Raw genomic sequence first — 25,532 nt, 5'->3', positions numbered from 1 at the left:
GCGAATGTTGGATTCTTGTCACGGAAGGTAGCACTCGCAAGCCTTCATCCGTGGTACTTGGAAATTATCAACCCGCAACTATAACCTATGGTCAAAACGACATGAATCACGGTGCAGCTGCGTAATCAGCTGCACTTGAAGCGGTGCGGAGGAGCGTAGCGGTTGGAATCGAGGTGGGACCTTTGCCGACACCATTCTTCGCTATAGTTCGCGTCCCACCTCGATTCCAACCGCACCGCTTCGATTGCAGCTGATTACGCAACTGCACAGTGCTTCATGCAGTTTTGACCCTACTGTACGTACTGGTGGAGAGATCCCAACCTCGAAAATTTCTAGATTAACCGTATACTGTGAATGCTTGAACTATTCACAATTACAGCAAATGTAGTGCACTTCCAATTCCTACTAAATAAAGTTTTCGAGGAAATGGTCCTGCAGAAAAAAACCTTTAGCGAGAAAAGTTTTTTTTTCTGGGATTAAGACTCTGAAAACCCACGCTAATCCTGCACGATTACACAAAAAAGGTACAAAAATTATACTGTTGCTAATTTGAGTCTTAAAGGCGTCTTTAAGGGAAAAAAGCGAAACTAATCCAGAATGACTTTGCTAAGGCCACGTCATCCTATCTGTGGACTGTTATGCGAATGAGAGAAAAAAAAACACTGAAAAACAAAAAGAAAAGAGTTTCGGGCAGCTTGTCACGGTCTTTGAACAACGATTAAAAGGTTAATAACTAAATATCACATCGTTTTCAACAATTTACATCTCAATTCGATAAGGTGGTCAGAATGTTTTGTCAATATTGTTATGTGTAAAAGATCATCAATAATTTCGTGAGAGAAACACTTTGAGAAATGATTTTGGACCTATTTTGTTGATGTTTTGTTATGCAAAATGACTTTTCCTGTTTTTTTTTCCTGACTTAAACAGAATTTGTTTTCTCTTTTTCTTTCTTTTTCCTTTCGTTCTTCTTTGGTGCACTAATGATGTATGTGGATGAAAAATGTTTGGATTAATATTTTGTGGGACCTCATAACTCACATTAGATTCCGCACAAGGATGTCGTTAACGACCATCTTATAATTGCTCCGCTTTACGGAAACTTTGAGTGGTTTTTCTCTTCCGATTCTGTACTTTATCCACATAGACAATGTGTTCAAGGAGAAATTATCTGGATAATTTTCTGTTCCGATATTTTGATATTTTGTTCAGGTGCTCCTGTGTCGTGGTTTATTTCTAGTTTGATTGGTGATATCTTCCCACGTTAACAGATTTTCTGTAACATTAGGGTCATTGATAGCGTCCTGTTCCACGGCAATTGTTAGAATTTCCCCTAATAAAAAAATCTATCGGGGCTAGCTTCATTCCCACTCACGTAACCATGCACCTTTTGCTGAGTGGGCGTATGCTATCGGCGCTATTCACTCCGCACTCAATCTAGGTTCTTCTAGCTGGCGTTTATTGGTTTTCGCGTAGTTGCTGGATATCCGTTTTGTTCTATCTCTTCGATAGAGTTTTTTGTAAAATTCTTTTCCTTAGGGAGCAGCATTTTCTACCACATAGGCTTATTGTTGTAGAATTTACCATCCACATGGAAGGTCCTTTATCGAAATGGACGAATATGGTGCATGGCTGGCAGTATAGATGGTTTCGCTTGGAAGAAGATGCTTTGCTCTACTACACATCCAGAGAGAAAATGCTCAAAGGACAGCAACGAGGTCAACTTTTTTTGAGTGTTTTTTGGCTCCTCCAAGAACATGGATTACTCTGTTTTTTATTAAGTTGCTATTGCTTTTCGGCCCCCATAAGGTACTTCTTCTTTTTGCCGCCTCTGCATGTTCTGTTTTGCTTTAATCTAGCTCTGGAACGAATTGATAAGCAAAAGAAGTGACTTTTTGTACTTGTACTATAGAAGTACGCAAAGGAAAATTGTAGCTAAGTCACTCTTCCACAACAAGTACCAGAATATTTCTTGAAGTTGGTTCTGTTTAATGGATCTGATGCATATGTCGAATTCTGTTTAGAAAACTTGCAAAAGGATGGTTTTCTAGTTCTTCTTTTATTACTTATCTTTTTTCTGAAGGTGCAGATTTCGTGCATAATTTTATCGTTTTCTTTTCTTCTCCATCGTTTTCACCATTCGTCTCTGAGAATAGATTGAAGAGATGTCTGTAGCAAATTTTGCTTCTCTCTAGTATACTTATTCATAAAAGTCGTATTCTTAAGTTAGTTAGTTGAACATTTAATTCTGGGATGACGTCGGACTAAGCCAGTAAGTGTGCTTGACAGAAGTACCCTGCAAACCACTTTTAAAACGCTTAACCTTTTTTCGGATAGAAAGAGAGAGATTCTTCAAGCTTACTCAGCAGTCAATCACTCATGATTGTGCATTTCTCCGTGTTATGACTTCAACAGATGTCACCAGATATTACATCGAAAATAGACTGCTTGTTTTCAGCGAATACTTCATGAAAATGCACAGCTGGTTTTTGAGTTGTTACCTGGTACATAATTACGCCGGCGAACATGATGAGGGTATTGATTGTGAGAGTATGGCAGAGACGTGGCGAATGGGATTTTTAAAAGGAAAAAATTAGGTTTTTTTTCTGAGTAGAAGACTTCAATCTTGGTGTTATTCCGAAAAAAAAGTCTACCTTCTTCAGTCGAGTGAAAGTTTGTTCTGATAGTAGATTAATTGCGTTTGTACGCTTCTATATCAGTTAGTCAAGGTGTTTTCTTTTTGCAGATCAGGTTTGTTAGCTATTGAAAATAAGCATTTAAACGAATCCACATCGAAGAAACCATCTCCCTAAATTATTGTCCACACGTCCTTTAATTGTTTAATTTTATTTTCTCCCAGTCTCTTTTTGGTTGCGAGAATTAGTGTGCACCATACATGCGATAGTCCTGCCCCCTTCACTTTTGGACGGTTGCAGAAAGGACCCCCTTCACTTTTGGACTGTTGACGATAGACCCCCTTTACCGGAAGATGGTCCGGCTCCTCCCTATCCCACTTATGGTGGGCACCTTATTGTTGGAGGACACAGTTATTTGTAACGCAACATCAGCAATTTCCATACTAATAATTCCACGCCGTTAGACTTCAATTTTTAGGTTGCATGCGCCTTCATGGTGCCGTCGTAGGTATTGACGGTGAAAACAACAGCCTATTCACAGTTACCGTTGATGGCAAAGTTTTTCACCTTCAGGTATGGTTTTTAAGGACTTGTTTGTGAATAAGAACTTTTCTGTTTTACAGTATTAGTCATAGAGGTTCACATGGTTTTCCTTTCCTTTAGTTTTTGTTCTATGATGTCGTGTCGTGGTGTACATAGCCTGCGAAAAGATTAAGACTTGTTGAAATCACATAATGATGCAGCCGTTGCGGCACCGGTTTTGCTCGAACAGCGAACTTGTACTTAGTACATATTAATGTGAAGGTTTAGTATCATGAGAAATCATGGGTGGAAATCCCCTTGTTTTTACCGCATATCATTGTTGCTACACTTTTCCGCGAATTTTCGATCGCTGATGTTTTTTAGTATCTAATCTGCAGTAATTGTTTTCCTGTCTCTCAATGCTTGTCAGTACTTTGCGAAAATTGTTCTGTGTACGTCGAGCAGCGACTGGAACTGAACAATAGAGTACATTAGTGCATTTTGATTGGATGAGACTCTCCTATCATGCGTACCGCTTATTGTAAATGCAGCTTTCAATTTAAAAAAAGGTCGTCAAGCCTTAAGGAAATCGGTACTTTGACGACCGAATCTGCCGGTGTACATTTCAGGTTTAGGGCAAAGCTTTGGTAAATTTTCCATTCTTTTTCTTTTTTTTAATTTTCGTGTTGTGTTATTGGAAGATCGTCAATAGTATAATGTTGTTTGTCATCTCAGTAGCGCATCTAATGGACATTGTAGTCACCCTCATCTCTTAGTTATTGGCTATGAGTCGAAGAAGTCGGTCTCCCCCAATAAGTGGGTATGAACTTGGTGGAAGTTGCCTGTTGAAAAAAGCCTTTAACAGGCTGAACATGTAATCACAGGCGACGAAATCGGGGATTGTGGAGCATGGGGTACCATATCCCAGCCCAAATCTTCGATTTTTCCATTTGTCTCTTCTGCGACACAGGGGCGAGCGTGTTCAAGGAGCAGGTCCGCTGAGGTTTCTCGAACAGCTTTTGCAAGATTCTGGAGTTGAGTGGAATAGATGAGATAACCGTGTAGATGTAGTTAGCAAGTTAACGTTCCCTCTTTTCGTGAAGACAGTGAACCAGTGGTGGAGGATGAGAGTCGTGATACCCTCGTCCAACGCGCCATTGATGCGTCTTACTGCTGTCAAGACGTGGAGTGCTGCGATGCTGTTCGTAGAAAGCGACGTCTCGAGACTGGTCATTTGAAATTGACGCCGTGATTGAAGGCAAGGAACAGCACACAGTATTAGTTTATATATCTTTTGCGGAGAACATTCGAGAATGTCTTAGAACTGCGAGATACAATGCATCATGATGATGAGTATCGATCAATTCCTAAAAGTCCTGCTCTATTGAACGTTTTCTTCAACGCAATATGTTAGCTTGAAAATATATTTGGTTTTATTTTTGCTCACCATTGATGAAAACGCTGCCTGTTAAGCGATTGCTCATTATTTTTGCGGTGACGTTCGAATTCTTCCGTTTTCTCATTTCCTCTGCATTTCTCTCGATGATGCATCTGCGCCGATTCCTATTAATGCTGCTCTATTCTATTAGGATGTTCGGAAATTAATGTAGGATTTTATCCTGTATGTTTGAAATTCCCTATCTCGGCTCATAAAAAACTTTGTTAGTCAAGAAAAGAAAAACTATAACCTATACATCGTTGACAACGATAAACAAGCTTTTCCTAGTTGCTTAAATGTTCGGAGTTTGGAGGCGATGAAATCGCAGAAGGCAGTTTTTATCTGTACTTGGTTTTTAAACCATTTCTTGCTTCTGAAATTGTCGGTGGGGTTGAAGGTGTAGTGGTCGGTAGGAAGATTCGACATGTGTGGAGGATGAACCAGAGTTTCGTACCGCAGCTTGCCCAAATTTTACAGCTTCGATTGTGCGACATGAAATCTAGTGTTACCAGTGAGGATTGGCTGCGAAATGCGCAGGCGTTGAAGTTCCCGCTTCACGACGGTGCTTCTTTGTTGTGATGGCATCCCCAGGATGCAGGAAGCTGCGACGGATCAAACCAGGGGTAGGCCACTCAACTGTCAGCGCGACGTTCCTATGTTGGTCTTGCTGGTGCTTGGAAAAGTGCTGCTAAGCTTAATTGCAGTGCAATCGTTGACGTGGTCCTCGCCGATTCCCTTGAAGGATCAGGTTTTTGTTGTTAATCTTAATGTGATAGAGAAAAGGTAGCTCTTGTTTTCGAAGGAACGCCAACGACGCTCGATAACACTTTTTTTTCGTTCATTTTCGTTTCTCAAGCATCTTTGACTTTCGGTTTTCTTAGATGCTCCTAAACAGTTGAAATGCGTATACCGTATTTTTCTGCAGCTTTTCGAACACTTGTGTTACATTTGCTTCCATCTAAGCCTTCGACTCATGGTCGTCAATAGCAGAAGGCGTCCGTAACCTTCCTCTTCTTCAAGGTCGAATTCACCACAACAAAATTTTTGGAACCATAACTTTTCGAGTTGACAAGGTATGGATCCAAGTAAGTATTCACATATTTTTTGTGCATCATTGTGACCAAGTTTGAATCTGCGAAAGTAGATTTGTCGAAATTGCAGTTTTGGCACTTTGTTTCTTAAATTGCAAAGTTTATCACAAAAATGAATCGCGCTAAAATTTATTCATAAAACGACAAATTGCTTCCATTGATATATAATGCACAGCGTTCAAAAGAAATTCTATCGTCAGAATACATACAAGAAAAATAAAACAAAAATTCTGCATTAATTTCCGAACAACCTAATATTAGACATGTTCATTTACATTGAATGCAAACTCTGAAAAAAGGTGTAGCAACAGTAGTGACAATTATTACGTTCATATGAGAAACCCCTTTCAAATTTTCGAAATCCCACTGAAATGGACTCTCTATTATTAGTTTCTTCTGTTAGTTGCCCTTCCTCTCGGCCTTTTCTTTCTTCGTACGTTGTACTTTTTCTGATGCTGATGCTTTTTGCTTTTTCTGATGAACTGATGCTTCTTCGGTCTATCTCTGTTCTTTATGCTAGTCAGCTTAATCCGTTAAGCTTTGGTTGTGTATCAAAAATCTTCAAGTAATGTTTTAGATCTAAAGTCTTAATTAACATAGCAGTTTAACTCATGTGTATGCCAAAATAATCGATTGTGATTTCTTAATTGAAATAAGTACACGAATAGCTTGGTCTTTGGAAAGATTTTCTATGTGCTCTTTCACGTATAAAACAAATGTGTTTTTTGTTACGGTAGCTTCAGAAAGTGAGGAGATTCCAGAGTCAGGGACAGGATTATTTCTATTTTTGATCTACATTCTTAGAAGCTGAGTGTCATATCGTATTATCGTTATTATCATTTATTTTTGATCACCAGATAAGGTTTTTTTAATCTTCCGATTAGTTAAGGCTAATGCAACATTTTAGTCCATTAAACACTGTAAAGAAGCTTACACACGGAGGATATGACTATTACGTCATATCCTTAATATGATTATACGCGTTAACGGATAGCGACGACCAAATACGCATAAAAGCAGAGAATTACACGCGTTCATTTAAAAACGCATCACTCAGTTAAGGTGTTGCCTTTTTCATACAAGCAGCTGTGTTTACAAATTATTCTCTAATTTTGATCTCTCAAGTCTTTTCTTGTTTCCGTACAAGTTTTGTGTTCAAAGTGAAATTTCCCTTTTTGCGATTGGGCTTAGCATTCGTATTTCTTTTCAAAACATTTTCTCCATATATTTGTCAAGTTTTTGCCAGCATATTAATTGAACTTAGCTGTATACAAATCGTTTGTTTGTTTTTGATCAATTCCACAATTAAATTGCAAATGCAGTGAAGAATATACTGAAGAATTCGCTTGTTTTTTTTTTGAATGCACGAAGATATTAATATGGTATACCGCTGATGTGCACATGCATTTAAAATAACAAATTTCTATCGTTAGGAATGGTTGCGCCTGTAAAAAGCAGCCTTGTCTTTCATCTATTCTAAAAAGATGAAAACGGCGTCATCATTTTCTCTTTTATCACGCATTCATGAGATGAAAGACTGGCTTGCAAGGAGGCTAGACCATAAAACCGAAAAGTATTTGATCTAAAAAGAGCGAAGTCTTCAAACCAATTTCCTGCACACTTCTCGGAAAAAAAACCATTGAGCTTTTTCGCTTATTCTGAAGATTATAGGATCGAAATCTTAAAATTCTGATCCGGCTCTGCTTCATTCACCAATTCGTACATTTATTCATTCATTCATTTATTCACTCATTGGTTGCTACTGCGAAGCGTTTGTTTTCGCAACAACGAGTAGAGACTCTGAAAACAAATCTCATCGCAGCATTTGAAGGAATGAAATTTCCGTTGATGATGAATCTCGTTGTCTTCAGTTATTATTATTAGGTTGAGTCATAAATGACTTCCGTTTGATTTTTCATACTTTTATTGTAATTCGTTGTGAATGTCGCGTATTGAGCATCTTTGCTATCCCTCTTCCTGCTTGTTGTGGATTTTGTTACAATGTTGACTTCAAAATATAGTTATCGAAATCTAGAGGTCGACCCTCCTCTCTGGTTCGTTTTCCAACGTCATAACCCCAGGATGAAATTTGACAAACAAATTTTTAACCGCCCGATTGCTTAGCATACATATTCTTATCTTATCCTTATCATTTACTATGCACACTGCAGATTTGTTGAACCGTGCCGCAGCACTATTACCTTGTTCAAATTCCTAGAGCATCTCATGACGTAAGTGTATTTTTGATCCTCCATTTTCAAGATGAGCAAAAAAAAATCAAATGCAATGTGCACCACACTAAACTGCTGTGAAAAACGACCGAAATTCTGCCTGCGTAGCGATAACACAAATCCTTTCATTGGGTAACCTATTGTATATATAAACAATAACAATAATACCCTCTTTACACGCACCCCTCCGTAAGTATGGAAGAGATCAAGGGAATTTCTCGAAATGCCAACTTTTTATGCCCCATAATTTAAGAACAGTAATTGAATGCATTCGACCTAAAAAGCAGTCTAGCTGTAAGATATTTAATATTAGGTTTAGTCATAAATAACTTCTGCCCAGGTACATGGTACGGGGTGAGTGCAAAGAGGGTTCCGGCAGATTTTCGAGCATGCCCTGATCATGCCTCGCCAGAGCAATTACCAGTGGTGCGAGAAAGAGATTTCCCTTCGCTCACTACCTAAATACCTGACTCTGCGCGAACGCTGTAACCATATCAGAAGCAAGAGAAATCCTCACGTAAAATAAGAGAGAAAGGTGCATCTAGTAGTTCCAAATTAACTGTGGAAAATTTCGTTAAAAACGGAACATTCCAACTTTCAAAACTAACGGGAATGAGGACTTTCGTTATCCTGCAAGTCCCACGTTTTTTTTTTGTACCCTAATTTATTCCTGGATAGATGGACCCTCTGTATCTCCGACCTCTTCTATGAGAAAGAGTTAATGTGATAAGATTTCTAGACTTCCTGAAGGTAAAATCTAGACAAAACCCATTCCTGTCCTCTTACTCCAAAACCACACAAAATGATATGTACTTTTAACTACATTTTTTAAATTTATTCTGTAATTTCGACAACTCATTCTTCTTTACATGTTTCCTTATAACTGTGTTGTACTTTGCACCTCTATGGCCAGAAGAGCATCTAAGACGGTTGTCTGGGTCTCTATGAGCGACTGGAGCGCGATCTCATCGAGGTATGGTCGCGTATCCAGCGGCATATCCAATGGATACGTAATGTCTCGGAGGTATTCGCGGAGAATCCGCCGGGACCCTCTTTACCGTTCCCCTTTAGGGAGGACCTGTCATTCCATCATCTGCCTCTCTCCTCATGGAGATCGCTGGGTTGAGATGAATATTGAGCGCTTTTTTCGTTGTTTTTATGTCCGATTCGTCATTATAATTGGCAGCTGGATCTATTGACAATTCCCTAAGAGATGATGACATTCCTCGTTGTGTCTGCGCAGTTCATGCGTGTGATTTCTTCCGACTTCTTCCACCCCCTGTCGGTCTTCTTCTCGTTGGATGAAAATAAAGTTTTATGGTGGTTGTTCTTGAGCGAAATACCTACATAGTCCTTTCTTTGTTGTCTCGCAACAACAATAACGAAGAATAAGTGGCCTCTGCTTTGCTTACGTGGTACTCGACTGCCCACGAGCTTCATCATTGCGTCGTTTTGCAATCGATCCACGAACCATAGTGCTTTTGTGAAAATTCCAACGTCAGTGTCCAGTGTGTAATTCTCTTTTTCTTGTGCGGGCGTTCTCCGCATCTGTGGATAATCTTCTATTGTTGAATTAGGTTGAAGCCGGAAGTGGTTTCTAGTTGGACGATCGTTTATTACATTCTTATTGCGGTGGGGATTACTGTTGCCCAGTGGGCAGGTCTAAAAGTCATGTTTAATTGGTTAGTGACATATACTATTTGCTCTTAAATTGTTTTAAATCTATGTTTTCCCGAATATTTGTCACATTATTTGAATGTTTAGTCACTGATTAACCACTGAATCCCACTTATTATGATAGATTTGACTACGAAACAAGTGGAAAAGTGCAACTGAAAGATGCAATTCTTTTCAAAATTTCGTACGCATTCCTGATGATTTTGTATTGTTCGAAATGATGTTTTGGTTACTGTCATTGGTTCATTTTTGTTAGAGCAATCGATGCAAAACTCATTAATAAAGCTTTCTATTTTAGTTTTGTTTCATTTTTTTGAGTGGGTGCCGCTGAAAGCCTTTGGAATAACCATTCCTGCATAAAACCGTCTCATTCCGCATCCATTAGAATTGTCATTTCCTCGGATTGAATAGCTTAAAGGGAAATATTTTTAGGCGCAGCGACGATGATTTTTTTTCTTCTGGAATCGATTAGTGCTTCTATTATCTGTGTTTGATAGCAATGCATAGAAATTCTCATTCCCAGTTATCGTTTATGGTAATCTACAAATTGACGCTCCGTTGGAAATCACTTTTTTTATTGGGGGGTTCATTTTCCTTAAAAGAACCTGCCAAAACATCGTGTCGTCCGTATTCTGCAAAAATATTTCCGTAAAACCATTGATATGTTCATAACTGGAATAGTATTAGTAGTCGCAGTGTCAGAAAACGGCATCTGACTTGTTCTTTTGAGTCTAGGAGGAGAGCGCATAAAAATCAATCGTGTCGATAATGTCGATGTTCACGGTCTGGCCGATCACGATCTGATTCGTAATCGGCGTATACTACCTCAGATAGAGTACTGTATTTGTAAGATGTTTTCTGAGCGTTTCAACAAACCATTATGGGTTATGGTACCACGAGCTTTTACAGACATTATTCACTCGTTGAATGATTAGGATTCTGTGAGATAGATTAGCGCGCTTTATGCTGTTTCATCGTATCACATGAGTGAACAATTGCTTACTCCAACGGTTGATTCATGGTATGTGAAATAGGCTTCTGCGCTCATTCACTTTCGTCAATGATGTAACGTATTGAGTGAGGCGAACAACAAGCACAGTGTGAATTTCCGGAGTTAACCGGATATTTGCACAAATAGTGGATAAGCCTGGTTGTTGTGGAGTGTCGGGAAGGAACCAGTTTTTTTTCTTATACCTTATGTTTTTTATTCATTTGGTTTTTGGTTCTTTGTAGAAAGTGGGTTGATATCGAAACTTCTCTGACTTTCGCTTAGAAACTTCTTCACTGGCAAGTAATATAGGAGGGTTTGGAGGGTTTTTGGTTGTCTTCATGTCTAACGTTTTAACGCAGTTTTTTTTCGTGACGAAGCCATGTTGCTGCATAATATAAGGACATTTCTGGATGAAATCGCATCCATGAGTTCGCCGTCATATATCCATCTATTGATTCGTATGTTTAAACGATGACGCTTTTAGTATTCAAGTTTAGTGCGTTTCTTTCTTTTTAATGCATGGTCCTCATTGGTTCGAATACTGTGTTCAAAATGGATATGCAGGAATGAAGGAACGCCAGGAATGGAGCATTTCTGGCGTTTTGCTTCGATTTAATCTTACGTAATTTTTTCCGTTTTCACTTACTTTTGGAGGGAATAGTACCAGTTTTTCATTTCTTGAGTTTTCTATTCAGATTCTTCGTCAGTTCACTTCGTTTATTGATTATTGCTTGCTAAAATGTAAAAATGCTAATAGATATACTTATCGATGGATTTCTTCCACAAATCTGATTTGACTTCTTTTTTTTTGCGAAGTTGCACTTTAACTCGTTTTTCGTTCTCGAGGGAAATTTTGGTACGGAACTGAGTTTTTTTGTTCGCTAGAGGTCTGGGTGCAGTCTAGTGTTAGCTTCTCTAAAGGAGAACGGGCCGGCGAATTTGTTTGGGCCCCGTTGTGAACGTGGATAGCTTTAATCATGCTTTTCATGGAACTATGCAGCTGTGACGCTAAGAGTGCTGACGAGTTGTTATTTGAATTGTATTTCTCTGGATTAGCTTATTTAAAAGTTCGCGTTATATATTATTTGGATAAACTACGCATTCGACTAAGTCAAATAAATTTGCATATTAGCGGACTTTATTTGCATGTTATCTACTCAAATAGTTGAAAGGGTGCTCTTGATTGGAAGCTCGAAGACTTAGACATTTGGAAATTTGAGAAACTTTTTTCATGTGGAACTTCAGTATACTGAAACTCTTGGGATTACGGGGGTGTTTGCTGGTCGCTCCTTGATCACCTTGATCACATTGACTCCCGTTGATCTTCGAACTGGTCGAGCGGGCGCCAATAATTCTTCCATTGGTGATGCTTCGTTGGCTGTTTGTAACGGATAAAGTGTCTGGCGTATCAATCCGCTCGGGATATGTCGACGTGTTCAACTTCTTTTTGTTTGAGGTTTTATGAACACTTCATGAACGAACCTGCAATCAGGTCATTGTGTAGTAATAATGATTTTTATAATAATAAAAGATGAAATTCCCTGCAATTGAATACGAGCTCGGAATAGGTGGGCTCTTCAATTGAAAATTCATGAATCCTCGATCTCTCGGGAGTATACTTTCGTGCGCTTCGCCCTTTCAATTCTGTTTCTTCTTAACGTTTAGCGAAATTGGTAGTAGTTAATCATCAGTGCAACGCTACCGCCAAGCATTGATCCTATTTTTCGATGTCAACTAGCGTTCAATTTTCTATAATATTATTTGCTAAATGGACTGTCATTGACAGTAAACTTTCCAATATGAACACTGTTCGTCATTGGCGAATATAACGTGTTCGTCAATTACGAAGAAATATTTTGTTTATCATCTCCACCTATGCCTAAATGAAATCTGATTTTTCTTTTTCGTTCCTGTTTTGTTTCTGTTGCAATGGAGAAATAGACATGTTGGAATCAACGTATTTCCAGCTCATTTCTATAGATGTTGAACAGCTTTTTATCTTTTTTTTTCGGGGGAATTAAAAGTTTAGGTATGTTTTGAAACGGCGATGAATTCCTTGAGCGAAAAATGAGAAATACAAATTCAACATTCCTATCGTGTGTTATTTGTAGTTGCGACTGTAGTGCATAAGTAATCGGGAAATTCTTTTTTGTTGTGTAGGTTTTCACACGAAAATGGGTAACTTTTGGTTTTCACGACGTTAAAAACATTGAACATAGGAAGATATTAATCGTAGCCTGCGGACGTTTTTTTCCTCCGATGCGTCCATTATTGACAACCGTTTTTGAATCCGATTAGATAGACTGGACAAGCAAAAATCAAGCAAAGCTGTGCTTTCTCCATGATGAAGTTCCGTTTTATTTCGAAGATTCATTTCAAGTAGGAATAAATTGCGATGGTTAATAAACTTTTTTACTCACAACTTTTGTGGCCACACTGAATGGAAGTCGATTGAAGTAGTCGTCCAAGATGCGCTGTTGCGATGCGCATCTTGAACGCATCAACTTTCGCCATCGCCAACACGGCGATATCGTTCGTTTCGCATCGAACTGCATTACGTCCTTTAAAGAACGTCACTTTGTCTCACTTTAGCTGGCCGGAATGTTTTGTGATAATGACATTGTTCCACGTGTATGGTTTTGTACTCTCATTCGCTTTATGAAGTCTTTTTTTGAAGTAGTATCCATAGAGAAAGTAAAGGGCTGCTTTATTGCGTTCTTTATTGGCAGTATTGCGGAGCTGAAAGCTTTTTACACTACTGTACGATTGCTGTTAATGTTCTTTCATGACGTTACATCGCCGACATATGAGTTTCTATCTTCCTTAATCAGCATGGATAGCTCCGTCATTCGTGCAATCCTCTTTTTGCATCCCTCAGAGACCGGCTGAATTGCAGCAGTGGCTGTTCGGAAGAAGCATCATTTTGAAACGCTGCTTCCCATTGTGTCATGTTAATAAATCTAGAAATATTGAGTGAAAAGGAGAGTGGAGCGCAGAAAATGTGACTGAGCGGGGACAAGTCCGTATAAACAACGATGGGCTTGTCTCAAGAGCGTTTCGATGTTGTTGTTCTCTTGGGCGCCGAGCGGTTTGACCGCTTCTTTTTAAATGAGTCCGGAGTTAGGGGGAAGGAGCAGTTTTGATGTAGAACGCAATTTTTCATGAGTGTTGTCTCCAAGTTCATCACGAGTTTCCTTTCCAATAAGTACCAATAGTCCTATGACCCGACCAGCCCGTCAAAATTCTCTGCGAACTTCTTCACTGATATTTCCAGATTCTTTTTTTTTAATGAACTAAATATTTAACATCTCCGATTTTCGTAGAGCGCTTAAGCTCTTTTCTTGATCTGTGGTTTCTGGACAAATAAAATTCTTATTTTCATCCGAAAAAATTGGTAGGAATTGAAATTTTCTACGTTAGGCTTGCCTTAGACATATGATTTATTACGTGAAGTACCCAATTGAAGTCGTATAAGTCTTCAAGTACAAATATACACGTGTTTTTTTCTTGCATACGGTAATACACGGTGCATATACAACTGATTCTTGCCGAAATTTAAGTATTCATTAATATTTGTTCTATTTGCTATGTGTTTCTTATATAATATGTTTATTGATGTAAAATTTTTATTCTCATATTTCGTTTGAAGTTTTTGAGATGAAATTTGAGATAGTCAAGCAGATGCTCTTTGTATTTGCTTTTTGCTTTTTCCATTCTCGATTGATCGAAAATCCTCTCTCGAGCACTAACGTTGACAGCACAATTAATTTATTTCCGTTTATTGCTCTGTGCTATAATGCCCTCTCTATATCGGAATGACGTTTTTGTCCTTTCGGTCGCTCAATCGCCATTGTGCGGTTTTTTTTGCGGTATTTTTAAGATTGTATTTCCGGAGCTCATTAAAATTTGATTAATTTCTTCCTACAAATCCAGTATGATGGCACGGAGATGTCCTCTTCATGAAGGAAACAAAAATTGTGTGGAACCGACATTGTGCATTCGTGTTAAAGCACTGTGTAGAGATAACAAATATAACTTTACCAACCGTGTGTCTTTTTTAATTAATAATTTTCTTTGAAAAATATCTCATCATTTGACTTATGTAATGCGTGACTACCTCATTTTTCTTTACTATTACGTTTTATTCGCTTCTTATGCACTTCGGAAGAAATATGGAGAAGTTCCTCCTGCTATGGCTCATCGATCAATAAAAATAAACACATTCTGACATTAAAGGCATCACCCCACGAATCTGAGGTGGTACGGATTTCAGGTGAAGTATTCGTATACGGGGTCGTAGATTATGGAGAGGGGGTGATCCCGTCCATTTCTTCCTAATTGCCGTAAAAAAACGGCCCGGAAGATGCGGCGCGTGCACAAGGCTGGTGCGCTCCAATCGAACTCATTGTAGAAAGTAGCGCGCCAGAACGCCTAAAGCCGAATCTTCCGGGCCGTTTTTTACGGCAATTAGGAAGAAATGGACGGAATCACCCCCCTCTCCATAATCTACGACCCCGTATAGGAACTCTCCACCTGAAATCCGTAGCAGCTCAGATTCGTGGGGTGATGCATTTAGCTGGCTTACTTGTTACATAGTGTTAAATGAATTATTAGAATGGAAACGCATCTTCTGTTGTTCAGAAGAAGGTGGCCTATCACTTAGCGCGTCTTTTCCTGCTGTCGCTGTAAACTGTATCAAGAAGAACGTACTGGCACATATTTCTTAAGGTTATGTTGGGAAATTCATCATGTCTTTTTCTTTACTCTTCAGATCACTTTTTTCCTCCTCCTTTGTTTCATCTCTTCACTACGATTTCCGAAGAGTTTCAATTTTGCTTTGAAAAAAGAAAAGATTAAAATTCACTTGTTTGAATGCTGAATTAGCAATTTTCTGCGATGATAAATGGTGAAAGGATGCGATAAATAACAACTACTTCGTACCAATTACTTGTGATTGATAGCTATTTTCTGTTTACTTTTTGTTAGTCAGCTGATTTTGTTTTGTATATGGTTTGCGCGTTAGTGTTAACCGAGCAAGAAACACGTGTTCGACTGTTCTTTCATCGCTATCAGTGGTTTTATCACCAATTAATAAATTCGTGATCGAAGCTGCCGAGGACAAAAAAACTCGATAGTCTTGCTTTCATTTAATGCGCTCGAAATTGGTGTTTCTGCTGTAATGATTTTTGAGGAATTTACTGTGCTACTACGATTTAAAAAAACGCTGGAATGGCTGGATGTGGACAGTTGTCATTATTTACAACATGTTTTCCTCTATAATTACGATAATGTGAAGGCAAAAGTTCCACTTTGTTCTAAAAGCTATGTTCACAGTTCTCAGTGGCCCACATGAAAAATAGATTGATTGGGATTTTTTCTCTTCAGCGGTGTGAAGAAAAGATTGCAGGATTGATCGATTTTAAAGTTGTGTATCATATAACGTTTCCCGAGGCAGAATATATGAAAACGTGTGCTTGATTTTCTTTTCCTTTGACAATGACGATGCTTTTTGAAGGCTTTTTTCTTCTTTTCTTTCTTTCTTCTGATCAGGGTTATGTCGAATTAGTTTCACTTCGTATCTGATGCATTTCGAAGCGTGAAAGTCGTTTATAAAAACTCTTGTGGGCGTACATAACGTTCTCATTTTCTTTGTTTGTTCTCCAGTCTTCTTTCTTTCTTCTCGGATATTCGATGGTTTGTTGTTTTTCTTTGTTGATTCTGAATCATGCAGAGAATTCTTCCCTTCGAGGACTTGTTCCTATGAATTGTGTGTTCTTATGAATTTTCTGCTCAAGTCATTCGTGGTAGCAATTTATTCACGATATTCGTCGAATTAGAATTGGCATAGGTTTCTTGCTCGCTCAGAACTTATGTCATCGTATTTGCTGTCTGCAAACAGAAATCACTTTGAGAGAATGAACAAGTAGTTTTAGTTTGGTCGCGGGTAAAACCCAACGACATTCTGATGCCAATCATTCGTGGGTTTATCGCAGTTTAAGGACTTAGCTGAATTTCACCTATACAAGATATTGTTGTTTGGCCTCATCTTGGCTTTAAAACTCATTTCAGCCTCCCTCATTCCCACTCTCTCACTCATTCTAACCATAAAATGAGCTGTATTCAACGTTTGCTCGAATGATTCATGGTTGACTAGCACATTCTGTCTACTCTGTTCTTAGCCGTTGTTATCTCAATGGCCGTACTCATCACCCAGGTCAAATTCAAAATTTATGAGCAGTTGATCAATGGAGAGATTTATGAGGGCTTGATCAGTGGACCTTCACCTTCGTTAAAGCTGATCCACTGATCAACTCCTCTTAAGTTGTACGTATTGAGGCCCAAAACAGGCAGTTCGCTGAGGATTTCGGCCCTTAGATACTTAAAACTGATTAGAAGCAGGTATTTAGACCTTCTTTTATCAAATGTGCATGCAAATGATCCACTGGAATTTTATGTAGATGGTTGTCGCGGGCGGTTATGACAAAGTAAAAAAAGTCCGCATTTCTACAGACTCCGGTGGTAGAGCATAAATTAGAAAAACTCGAGAGATCTTCGGATAGAGCAATGTATGTTCTTCGGTTTTTTTTTCAAGTGACAACAGAATGAACATAGACAGCAATTCCTTGATCTTCGTTTTGCAGCATATCACCATTTTGTACAACTATTGTTTCTACTTCATCTGTAAAACTCAATCAAACCCAGCGCACGATAGTTGTTGATGTTGAGGCTCTTTTCGGAATTGCGACAAGTTCTTCAAGAAGATTGATTGATTATTACTTCATTAATATCGATTTCTTGTATGGTTTCTTATTTTCGGCCTTTATTTGGATGAAAACTTCCATGCAGTAGTTCTCACATATCGTAATCGTATATTAATCCGTTAAAATCACAAATAAATATTTTGTCATTGGTGAGTGGATTAAAGACCTAGAGAATATCAGATCAGATTGAAGAGAAAAGCGACAAATTGTTGTTTATGTTTGTTTTGTTGTTACTCGGAAGCTAAAGCGTAAGAAAAACATATCTTCCTTCGTCCAACAGTCTATCGAGTTTTCTTAACTTTTTTTTCGGCCGCAAGAGTAAATAGAAATTTGGATCCTTTTTGGACTCCTTTCCTTACTGTTAAACTTCTTGGAATCTTAAAGAGAAAATTTTTCCTTTTATGCAAATTTTAAAGCATTTGGAATTTGATTTTATGAGTTTAAGAATTTTTTCTTTATAAGAGTCGCTAATCGCATTTGACGTTTGCTGATAGTGAAAATTTCGACAGTTCTCTTGGAATTCCTTCTTCATCTCCTTGAATGTCATTTCTTCTCTCTTTTTCTGCAATCTGCAGAATCTAGAAATTATTGGCGATTAGTGATTTCTCCTTTTTTTTGTATTTTTGGGATTTCTCAAAAAATTCGTGATATGTTTTTGTGTTGTTTCTTATTATGCGTTATTTTGTGCAGTTACGTAAGCGAGATTGCTACTGTGACTGAATTTATGGAGATGTTGACCGTACTTTTCTTTTCATTATTTCCGAATTCAACTAATCGCGGTCTTCATCGTAATCGCAAACGTTGTGTGCGCTAAACTGACCCATTGACCCTCGACGGGCGTGACCGGTTTCTTTCACGGTGACGATGAGGTGGAAATCGAAAAAGGCAGGTTTTTCTTTAATTTCTCTTAAGTTTTAAAAACTTTCATATGTTGTATTTGTTCATTTTTGGGTGTTAATCAAAGTAAAGATCAAGTTCCTCCTTATTTATGCGCTCTTAAATATACTTTTCTTTTTCTCATTTTCTCTTTAGCTTTTACCTTTTCCTGTGTTTAAATTCGTTGATGTGACGCACTTCCCTTCTCAGCAAAAGTCATCTCTCGAAAGCTTTGCTTACTTGATTTTCAACTGTAGCTTCAGAATTTTTAATATCTCCTTTACCCGCAAATCACCAACGTTTATTTATTATTATTTACTTATTTATTTATTTTGTTTAATCAGGCTCCTGTTCTCTTGATGTTCTCCTGCATTTTGTTCTGTAAGATCAGTGATAGAATGAAATAACTTTAACTTTAACTTTTATTATTTAGTGGGAGTATTAAGTGGAATTCTAGTGATTTCCCTGGTAAAAGTTGCTATATGTTTATGACCGGAAAATACCATAAAACTGCTAAACATTCACATTCAATCTTCATAAGCTTTCTACATATTTATATCAGACAAATATCCTAAAATTCTCTTCCGCACTCTTTTCCCCAGGGACGAGTCGTTCATTCTGGGATTCGTCCCACGGATATAAATTAATCATTGACTCATTTAACGGCGAAGTATCACAAAATTTTTGATATTCGGATTTTTGCACGAGTATGTGGACAGTGACGAAGTGATAGTCACGCTGCATTTTATTACGGTTGTTAGACGTGAACAGCAGGCAGTTCGCACCTCATGATCCCTCTTATTCTCGTGAATTACGTCCTAATCACTATCTAATTGCTGCTGAGGGCCATACCTTTTTTCTTATGTGGGAATTTATTGAAAATACTCAAGTAATTTCTTTCCTTATTATTTCCTTGTTATTTCTTGCTTTTTTCTCTCTTTCTATCGTGGAAAAGTGGTGTGATTGGCGCGCTGACAATTCGCTGCACTATTGATTCCGATGGTTGGTGATCTGTGATACGAGTGGAAAGCAGTTGCTGTAGTTGATGTGTGGGACAACTAGGAGTTTTTGGGATTTTTTTCTTCTTTGCGGGTATTGTATCTAGAGAAGCGCACTACTATTTCTGCTTTGGAGAGTGCTGCTTTTTATGGGATCCTTAGGATGAAGATATATTCGAAACATTTGGAGAAAAATTGGTATCAAAAGGCAGGTTGTGCACACCACGAAATGACACTTTTCTCGAAAACCACCGTCAAATTCTGCTTTCATTCCAGGGTCGTGATGAAAAGGAACGAAATCATTGGGTACGAGCACTGGAGAGTGTTATTCGAGATTGTGGAGGATACAGGAAAACGCCGAAAAACAAGGAAAGCGCTTCGGAAGCGCTAAAACATAAGATAGTTGAAGCCGACCAGCATTTGTCGGATATTATCCTACAGGTTGGTGTCTACACAAATCCAAAGTTAGATTCAATGCGCTTAGTGTGCTAGGCGATTTATGGTCCTGTACAGAAATTTCGCTATCGGTGGTGTTGAGTGTTTTGTGGCATCTAGGGGTTATTTGTGACCTGTTCTATGTGTTAAATACAAAAAAGCAGAAAAAGAAAGGAGGGAGACGAACAAATAATTTAATAAAGAGCAGGTAAATTTTCCAGAACTGCTGCTATATTTGTCGTCCCAATTTAGATTCTGTACAGGTGATCATTTTAGGATTTTTCCCTAGTTTTTTTTTTCTCAAGCTTCCCATCACAATATTAGTCGTAACCTCCAGCCACGCAAGAACAGCATACGTTAATTAGTTCTGCCATGATGTCTTTGATGCAGCTACTTTTATAGGTTCGTGGATTGGAATCGCTCAGAGAACATGCATCAGAGAAAGAGCGAAAAAATGTGGATGAACTCATTACGTCCAGTAACAAATTGATGGACACAGTGAAACATGCGATTATCCTTTTGCAGGTATGTACTTGCAGACTGGAAAGTAGTGCTGCTGATTTTTTACTATTTAGGATTATTTGAGAAAAGAAGGTTGCCCCAGAAGTCTTGCACCACAGTAATGGTGCTGAAAAATACATATCTGTGAAAAGAGTTATATAAATTTTTTCTTTCAAAAAAATATCTCCATCCTTTCTGGATAGGCACATATAAATACATATATGTTATAAGGAATAAGCCCTGCTTGGGATGTTTTTTTTTTCGTTGACTTCCTGTTTCCGCCATCCGCCTCTTATTTGCTTAGTACTTTATCCGTTTGGTGATGGATAGAGGAGAGGGTAGAAGGATAAAGTGCACAGCATTGATCCGTATAAGGATTCGCCCACGCGTTAGACTTTAATTTTGAGTCGTTTGAGGTTTGTGAATGAGAGTGCAGGCTTTTATTGACTTGCGATGGTGCGATGATGATAAGTCAGTGTTTTTATACTCTAAGAAAGCCTCATACCAATTTATTGACCCCCGGAGAGATGAAAGGCATTGTTGGCACTAAGACGGTTTTTAACCATCAATCGATTCACGTAGTAACAGTCGGACCTCTTACCGACTGCGCTACATCCGCCTGTTGCGATGAATATACCTCTAAAACCTCTAAACCTAAGCTGATTGGAGTTTTTTTTTTCTCTAGAAGATATTTTACCTCACATTTGCCGTATCTTTTTTTACATTTGGCTCCTTTTAAGAGTTTCGATAGAGCAACCACGTATTCATTGTGTTAGGATCGCTTGATTGATTACTCATTTAGGTAACTAATTTGAGGACTTGAAAATTAGTGATTTTTTTGAAGAATGTTTCTATTTTGATCACTTATACCCTTTAATTAGTTCATGCTAGCTTTATTAAAATTTTGGGTTATACTTAAAGGCATCACCCCACGAATCTGAAGTGGTACGGATTTCAGGTGAAGTATTCGTATACGGGATCGTTGATTAAGGAGAGAAGGGTGATTCCGTCCATTTCTTCCTAATTAGCGTAAAAAACTGCTCAGAAGATACGGCTTCGGGCGTTCCGTCGCGCTATTTTCTACAACAAGTACGATTGGAGCGCGCCAGCCTTGTGCGCGCTGCATCTTCCGGGCCGTTTTTACGGGAATTAGGAGAAAATGGACGGAATCACACCCCTCTCCATAATCTACGATCCCGTATACGAATACTCCACCTGAAATCCGTACCACCTCAGATTCGTGGGGTAAGTGATGAGAATCCCAGGATCTGATGGCTGCCTACATATTTCCCAAAATGAAGGTGTACTCAGCAAAGTTCCTCTAATTCTTCTCTTTCAATAGTTGTCATGCTAGCATTTTTTGCAAATTTTTACAAGAATTTTCTGAGGAGTCCTGAATTTATTGCTCGAAATCAAAAGTTGTAATATCTCCATTTAAATTTCGAGGAGAACCTTTCTAAATTTGCTTTAGTCCCTCTTTATGATCCATAAATTTCCCCGTCAAAGAAATCAAATCAGCTATCGATCATCCACTAATACGTTACACAGTTTCGCTGATAGAAATGACGTGGTTCCTCATTTTGATGTATGTATTCCTGGATACATGCGACAAACAAAATTTAGTGTTGTCTGCCTGTTGGTGCAGCAGTTGTTTATTTGTCTTCCTATTTTTTTTTGTCCTGCTGAGTGATATTTACGAAGGGTGACGAGTGGGTTCTTTTTATAGTTTTGTCAAACAGTTACGAGCTGACACTCAATCCTTTTCTGGGGTGTTTTTGTCCTGGATGACGGCAGAATTTCCCTCTTTCCAAATTTTCCTTGAATTGTTCCCGAAAACCGAAAAAATTTAATTTTAGGGTTCACGGGTGTGAAAATTGTGAAACGTTATTTTATATATTTTTTTTTCGAATTTCTGAAGTGATATCATGTGTTGTTATTCGTTTGACGATCCAACATCACAGGATTTAAGTGGTGTTATACGATGATCTTCCTAAGCTACTTTTTGTTAATTCTCCTGTTGTTTTTTCCCTCTTATCGCTACTCAAATGAGGTTTTTACATCTTACCTTCTGGGAATCCTTAACTTTCTATTTGTTTTTCTATAAACTGCTATTGATATCGGAAAAATATGGAAGGAAATACCAGCGAATAGTTCCTCCGAGGTTATTCCTTTTTTTTTTTTGCAAGTGCTGCGAAAGTGGAACTCAAACATATACCATAGTCGTGCTAGGCGTATGTGCGTGATTAAATATTCACTCGACCAAGAATTTTGTGATTTTTTTTTGAATTGATTTGTTTGAGCTGTAGCCAAGATTGGTACTGAACCTTCTTTATTAACCGCTAACGTTTTTGGCCGTATCGCCTTCGTCAAAGCCTGGAAAAATCAAAACCATCAGTGATTTATCCTCCCAATCGCCTCATCAGGCCACAGAAAGCATTCAAACGATAGGTAAACTCAAAGGACAAGTCAGAGGACATCGGCTGGTGTTTACCTCATTTGCCGAGATTTAGTAACGTAACAGGACACCATGTACCACAAAGGGTTTTTATAGGGGACTTGATGGCGCGCCCCGTAGATCAAAACCCGCACTGATCTTGATTGACAAGGGAGGGGTTGTTATTTTATCTTATGAACTAGACATAGCGATAACAGGACAACATCTCCAGGATAACAGTGATTCGCTAATTTAGCAACGATAAACGCCAAAACGCGCTGGTTGTTAAGGATAGCGAAAGATCAATACCAGTCTTGTGATGGCAGCTCAAGCAAATCAATAAAAAAAAGCTGCGTATTCAATATGCCAAAATTCAAGGACAATCAAACACGAGAAGCACTATTTGTGATTGTTATTATTCCTCTCAGAAGGGAAATCTCCTTGCTGATCTCGGATAGATAGTCCGTACGAAATCGTCGATCGATACCGGTCCTGGGTATAGGTGGTGCATTTCCGGTTTTGAGCGCATGACCTGTTATTATGTGTGTCTCGTAACCTAATGTCGGGTGCTGATTTGTAAAAAAAAAGATTTTTCAGTTTACTGAAGAATTGTTAACACTAGGAAAAAATTACGAACTCTTCATCTCTCTTAAACATGTAGCAAAAAGGACGGAATTTTTCTTTTGTGGAGTATTTTTGCGATTTTGCAAGTAATTTGTAGATCATAATTTTTAATGCCATCCTAGAAATAGTGGAGCTAAAGCAGGTCGATCGAGTTTTAGACTCAAAAAAGTTGAATTCAAAGAATTTTGATGGAAAAAAGAACAACGGATATTCTCTCCAGGGAACGTGCGCCTAGCTTCATGGATTTCTCTTTCTGTTTAGATTTTGGCGGAATTGCTTTTCTATTTGACACGATATTGCTTCTAAGGCATGCAAAAAGTGCCGGATCTGCCACATTTGATTCCATCGCGGTCTTTCTCTCCATTTTTCCCTCCTTTTCTTCTTCCGTTGCTATGATACCCTTGTTTTTGATAAGGACTTTGATGAATGACCACGTGCAGCATAATAAACGAGCGTCGCGGACATTATATCACATCGATGAACACATTTTATGGTTGACTTTGATGTATTAAAAGTCATGTTTATGTATCCATTTTCTAAGGAAAAAAAACCAAGGCGACCACGGGAGGAAACGGAGATGGCTTAGAAATGGGCAGAATGCGATGAAAACAAGGGATCCCATGAAAATACTAGTAAAAAGATTTCCAGATTTCAAAGGCAGCGTGTCACGGAACTGAGTCACGGTAGTTGGAAAACCTGTGAGAAAATATAGAATTTGGTGTGTAGATTGCGAATGTGAGTGTAGGTTCACTCAATTGCCTCTAGTCGTCCTGTAAAACGTACGGAAGACGGCGTTTTTTCTCCTACGAGGTACGTGAGCACCATCTCTTTGCACGCGTAGCGTCCACGAGCGATCGAGCGAAGATATCATCACCTGAGGTATCATCATCAGCCTATTCAAATGAAACTAATGAATAGGCTGTTGTGAGAGGCGGAGCAGGTATAAAGTGGCGCGTTCTAACGTACTTCGTAGGAACAAACGCACCTTCCCACGCCATTTTTCAGGACAATTAAGGGGAATTGAACGAGGCCATGCTCATATTCGTCATCTATTCTCCGAACTCTATATTTTCCCAAAGGTTTTATAACTACGTCAGTTCCGTTGTAGGTTGCCTTTCTTGCTAGGAATTTGTTCTTTTCGGTCTGGTCCCTTTTTTCGCATGTCCCCTTTCTCCTCATGAATAAATCTCAGATGATTCCTAATAAATTTCTCCTTTTATTACTAATTAACCTCCGGAAATTATCTTTTATTAATTAAAAGACGTCTGCTATGCTACTTTGAGCTGAAATAGTTCATCCTGGTTCAATGATCGATAACAGCGACCACAACAACGTGCTTAATACACGCAATTTATGCGTATATTATCACCATATCTATATACCCATGTTTTTTTTTTCGTGAGAAAGTTCCGAATACTCTGTTGTAACTTAATTTTAGTGTAGAAATATTCGATATAGGATTGGATGGAGGTAGACATTCGCGCATATTCTAGGCATCAGTTTTTTTCTCTTTGCAGCCAATATAGATTTCCTAAAGATTTGTACCTAGTCCTTCTTGTATCAAGAGTTAATGCAAGGCAACACCGTTTCCCCGGAACTTCTGATTCTTTGAGTCTTTTACGTAGATGAACATCAAATTTTCAACTAGTTATTTCTCCGTGATCCCCTCCTCATTTTGTTTCGTTTTTGATTTACAGCTGAATCATAATAATAAGAAGTTGTTGGTGTAGGGATGACTCAACTTGTTTTCTTTTTTTTTAAATCTCAGTGCAGTTCGTGCGAATCATAAAAGAAAAGAAAGTGGAATGAGATCTGGTTTCGAGAACGGTGAAGTGATCTTTCTTTGTAGTTTTTAGGAATAAATTTACGAGATTAGATGAACTTCTTATTTCCTGTACGAAAAAAGAAAACAACTAAGAAGGTGGACGTTTCCTGTGCTGGTTGACCAGGGATTTGTTGACTTAGACTTTGCAATATCTGCTTCAAAGCCTAGAAAATTTAATTTCATGGCATTTTTTTTGCCTCTCAAACTCTTTAATTATCCATCCTTTCCGTGATGATTGACATCCGACGAGCAAAGCACACGGTAGTCGCGCAAATGACTGATGAAAGGCAGGAAGGTTAGATGAATGCACCTCACGAGGGGATTCGTAGGCAACTGACTTGGAGACCAACTAACTAGACCTAAATTTTATCTTAACATTCCCCTATCGAATTTCCTCTTCCCATGTTTCCTCTATCGAAGTGTTGTTTCCGTACCAAATTTCCTATTTTCGTGAAGAATATCCAAGACGCTGACCAAGTGGTTTTATCTGAG

At 38.5% G+C, this 25,532-nt stretch overlaps 1 protein-coding gene across 4 annotated transcripts in view; it reads left to right on the top strand.

Moving 5' to 3' along the window:
* Positions 1 to 1,591: 1,591 nt before the first annotated feature.
* The window catches only part of RB195_004887 (uncharacterized protein), a gene marked incomplete at both ends in the record, with an annotated part of 43,725 nt that continues 19,784 nt past the window's right edge, over positions 1,592 to 25,532 (top strand). For 3 of the 4 annotated variants that reach the window (XM_064177095.1, XM_064177094.1, XM_064177092.1), the window contains 4 exons: positions 1,592 to 1,718; positions 3,115 to 3,209; positions 19,498 to 19,662; positions 20,059 to 20,181. In XM_064177095.1, coding sequence (XP_064034217.1) covers positions 1,592 to 1,718; positions 3,115 to 3,209; positions 19,498 to 19,662; positions 20,059 to 20,181 — 510 coding nt within the window. Of the gene's footprint in view, positions 1,719 to 3,114; positions 3,210 to 18,211; positions 18,233 to 19,497; positions 19,663 to 20,058; positions 20,182 to 25,532 lie in introns of those variants that run through there. The other variant, XM_064177093.1, reaches the window with a different exon arrangement.

The sequence above is a fragment of the Necator americanus genome, chromosome I, assembly GCF_031761385.1.
Source record: "Necator americanus strain Aroian chromosome I, whole genome shotgun sequence".
Taxonomy (NCBI): Eukaryota; Metazoa; Nematoda; class Chromadorea; order Rhabditida; family Ancylostomatidae; genus Necator; species Necator americanus.
Note: the sequence above shows the minus strand (reverse complement) of the source record. Positions and strands in the feature narration are given on the sequence as shown.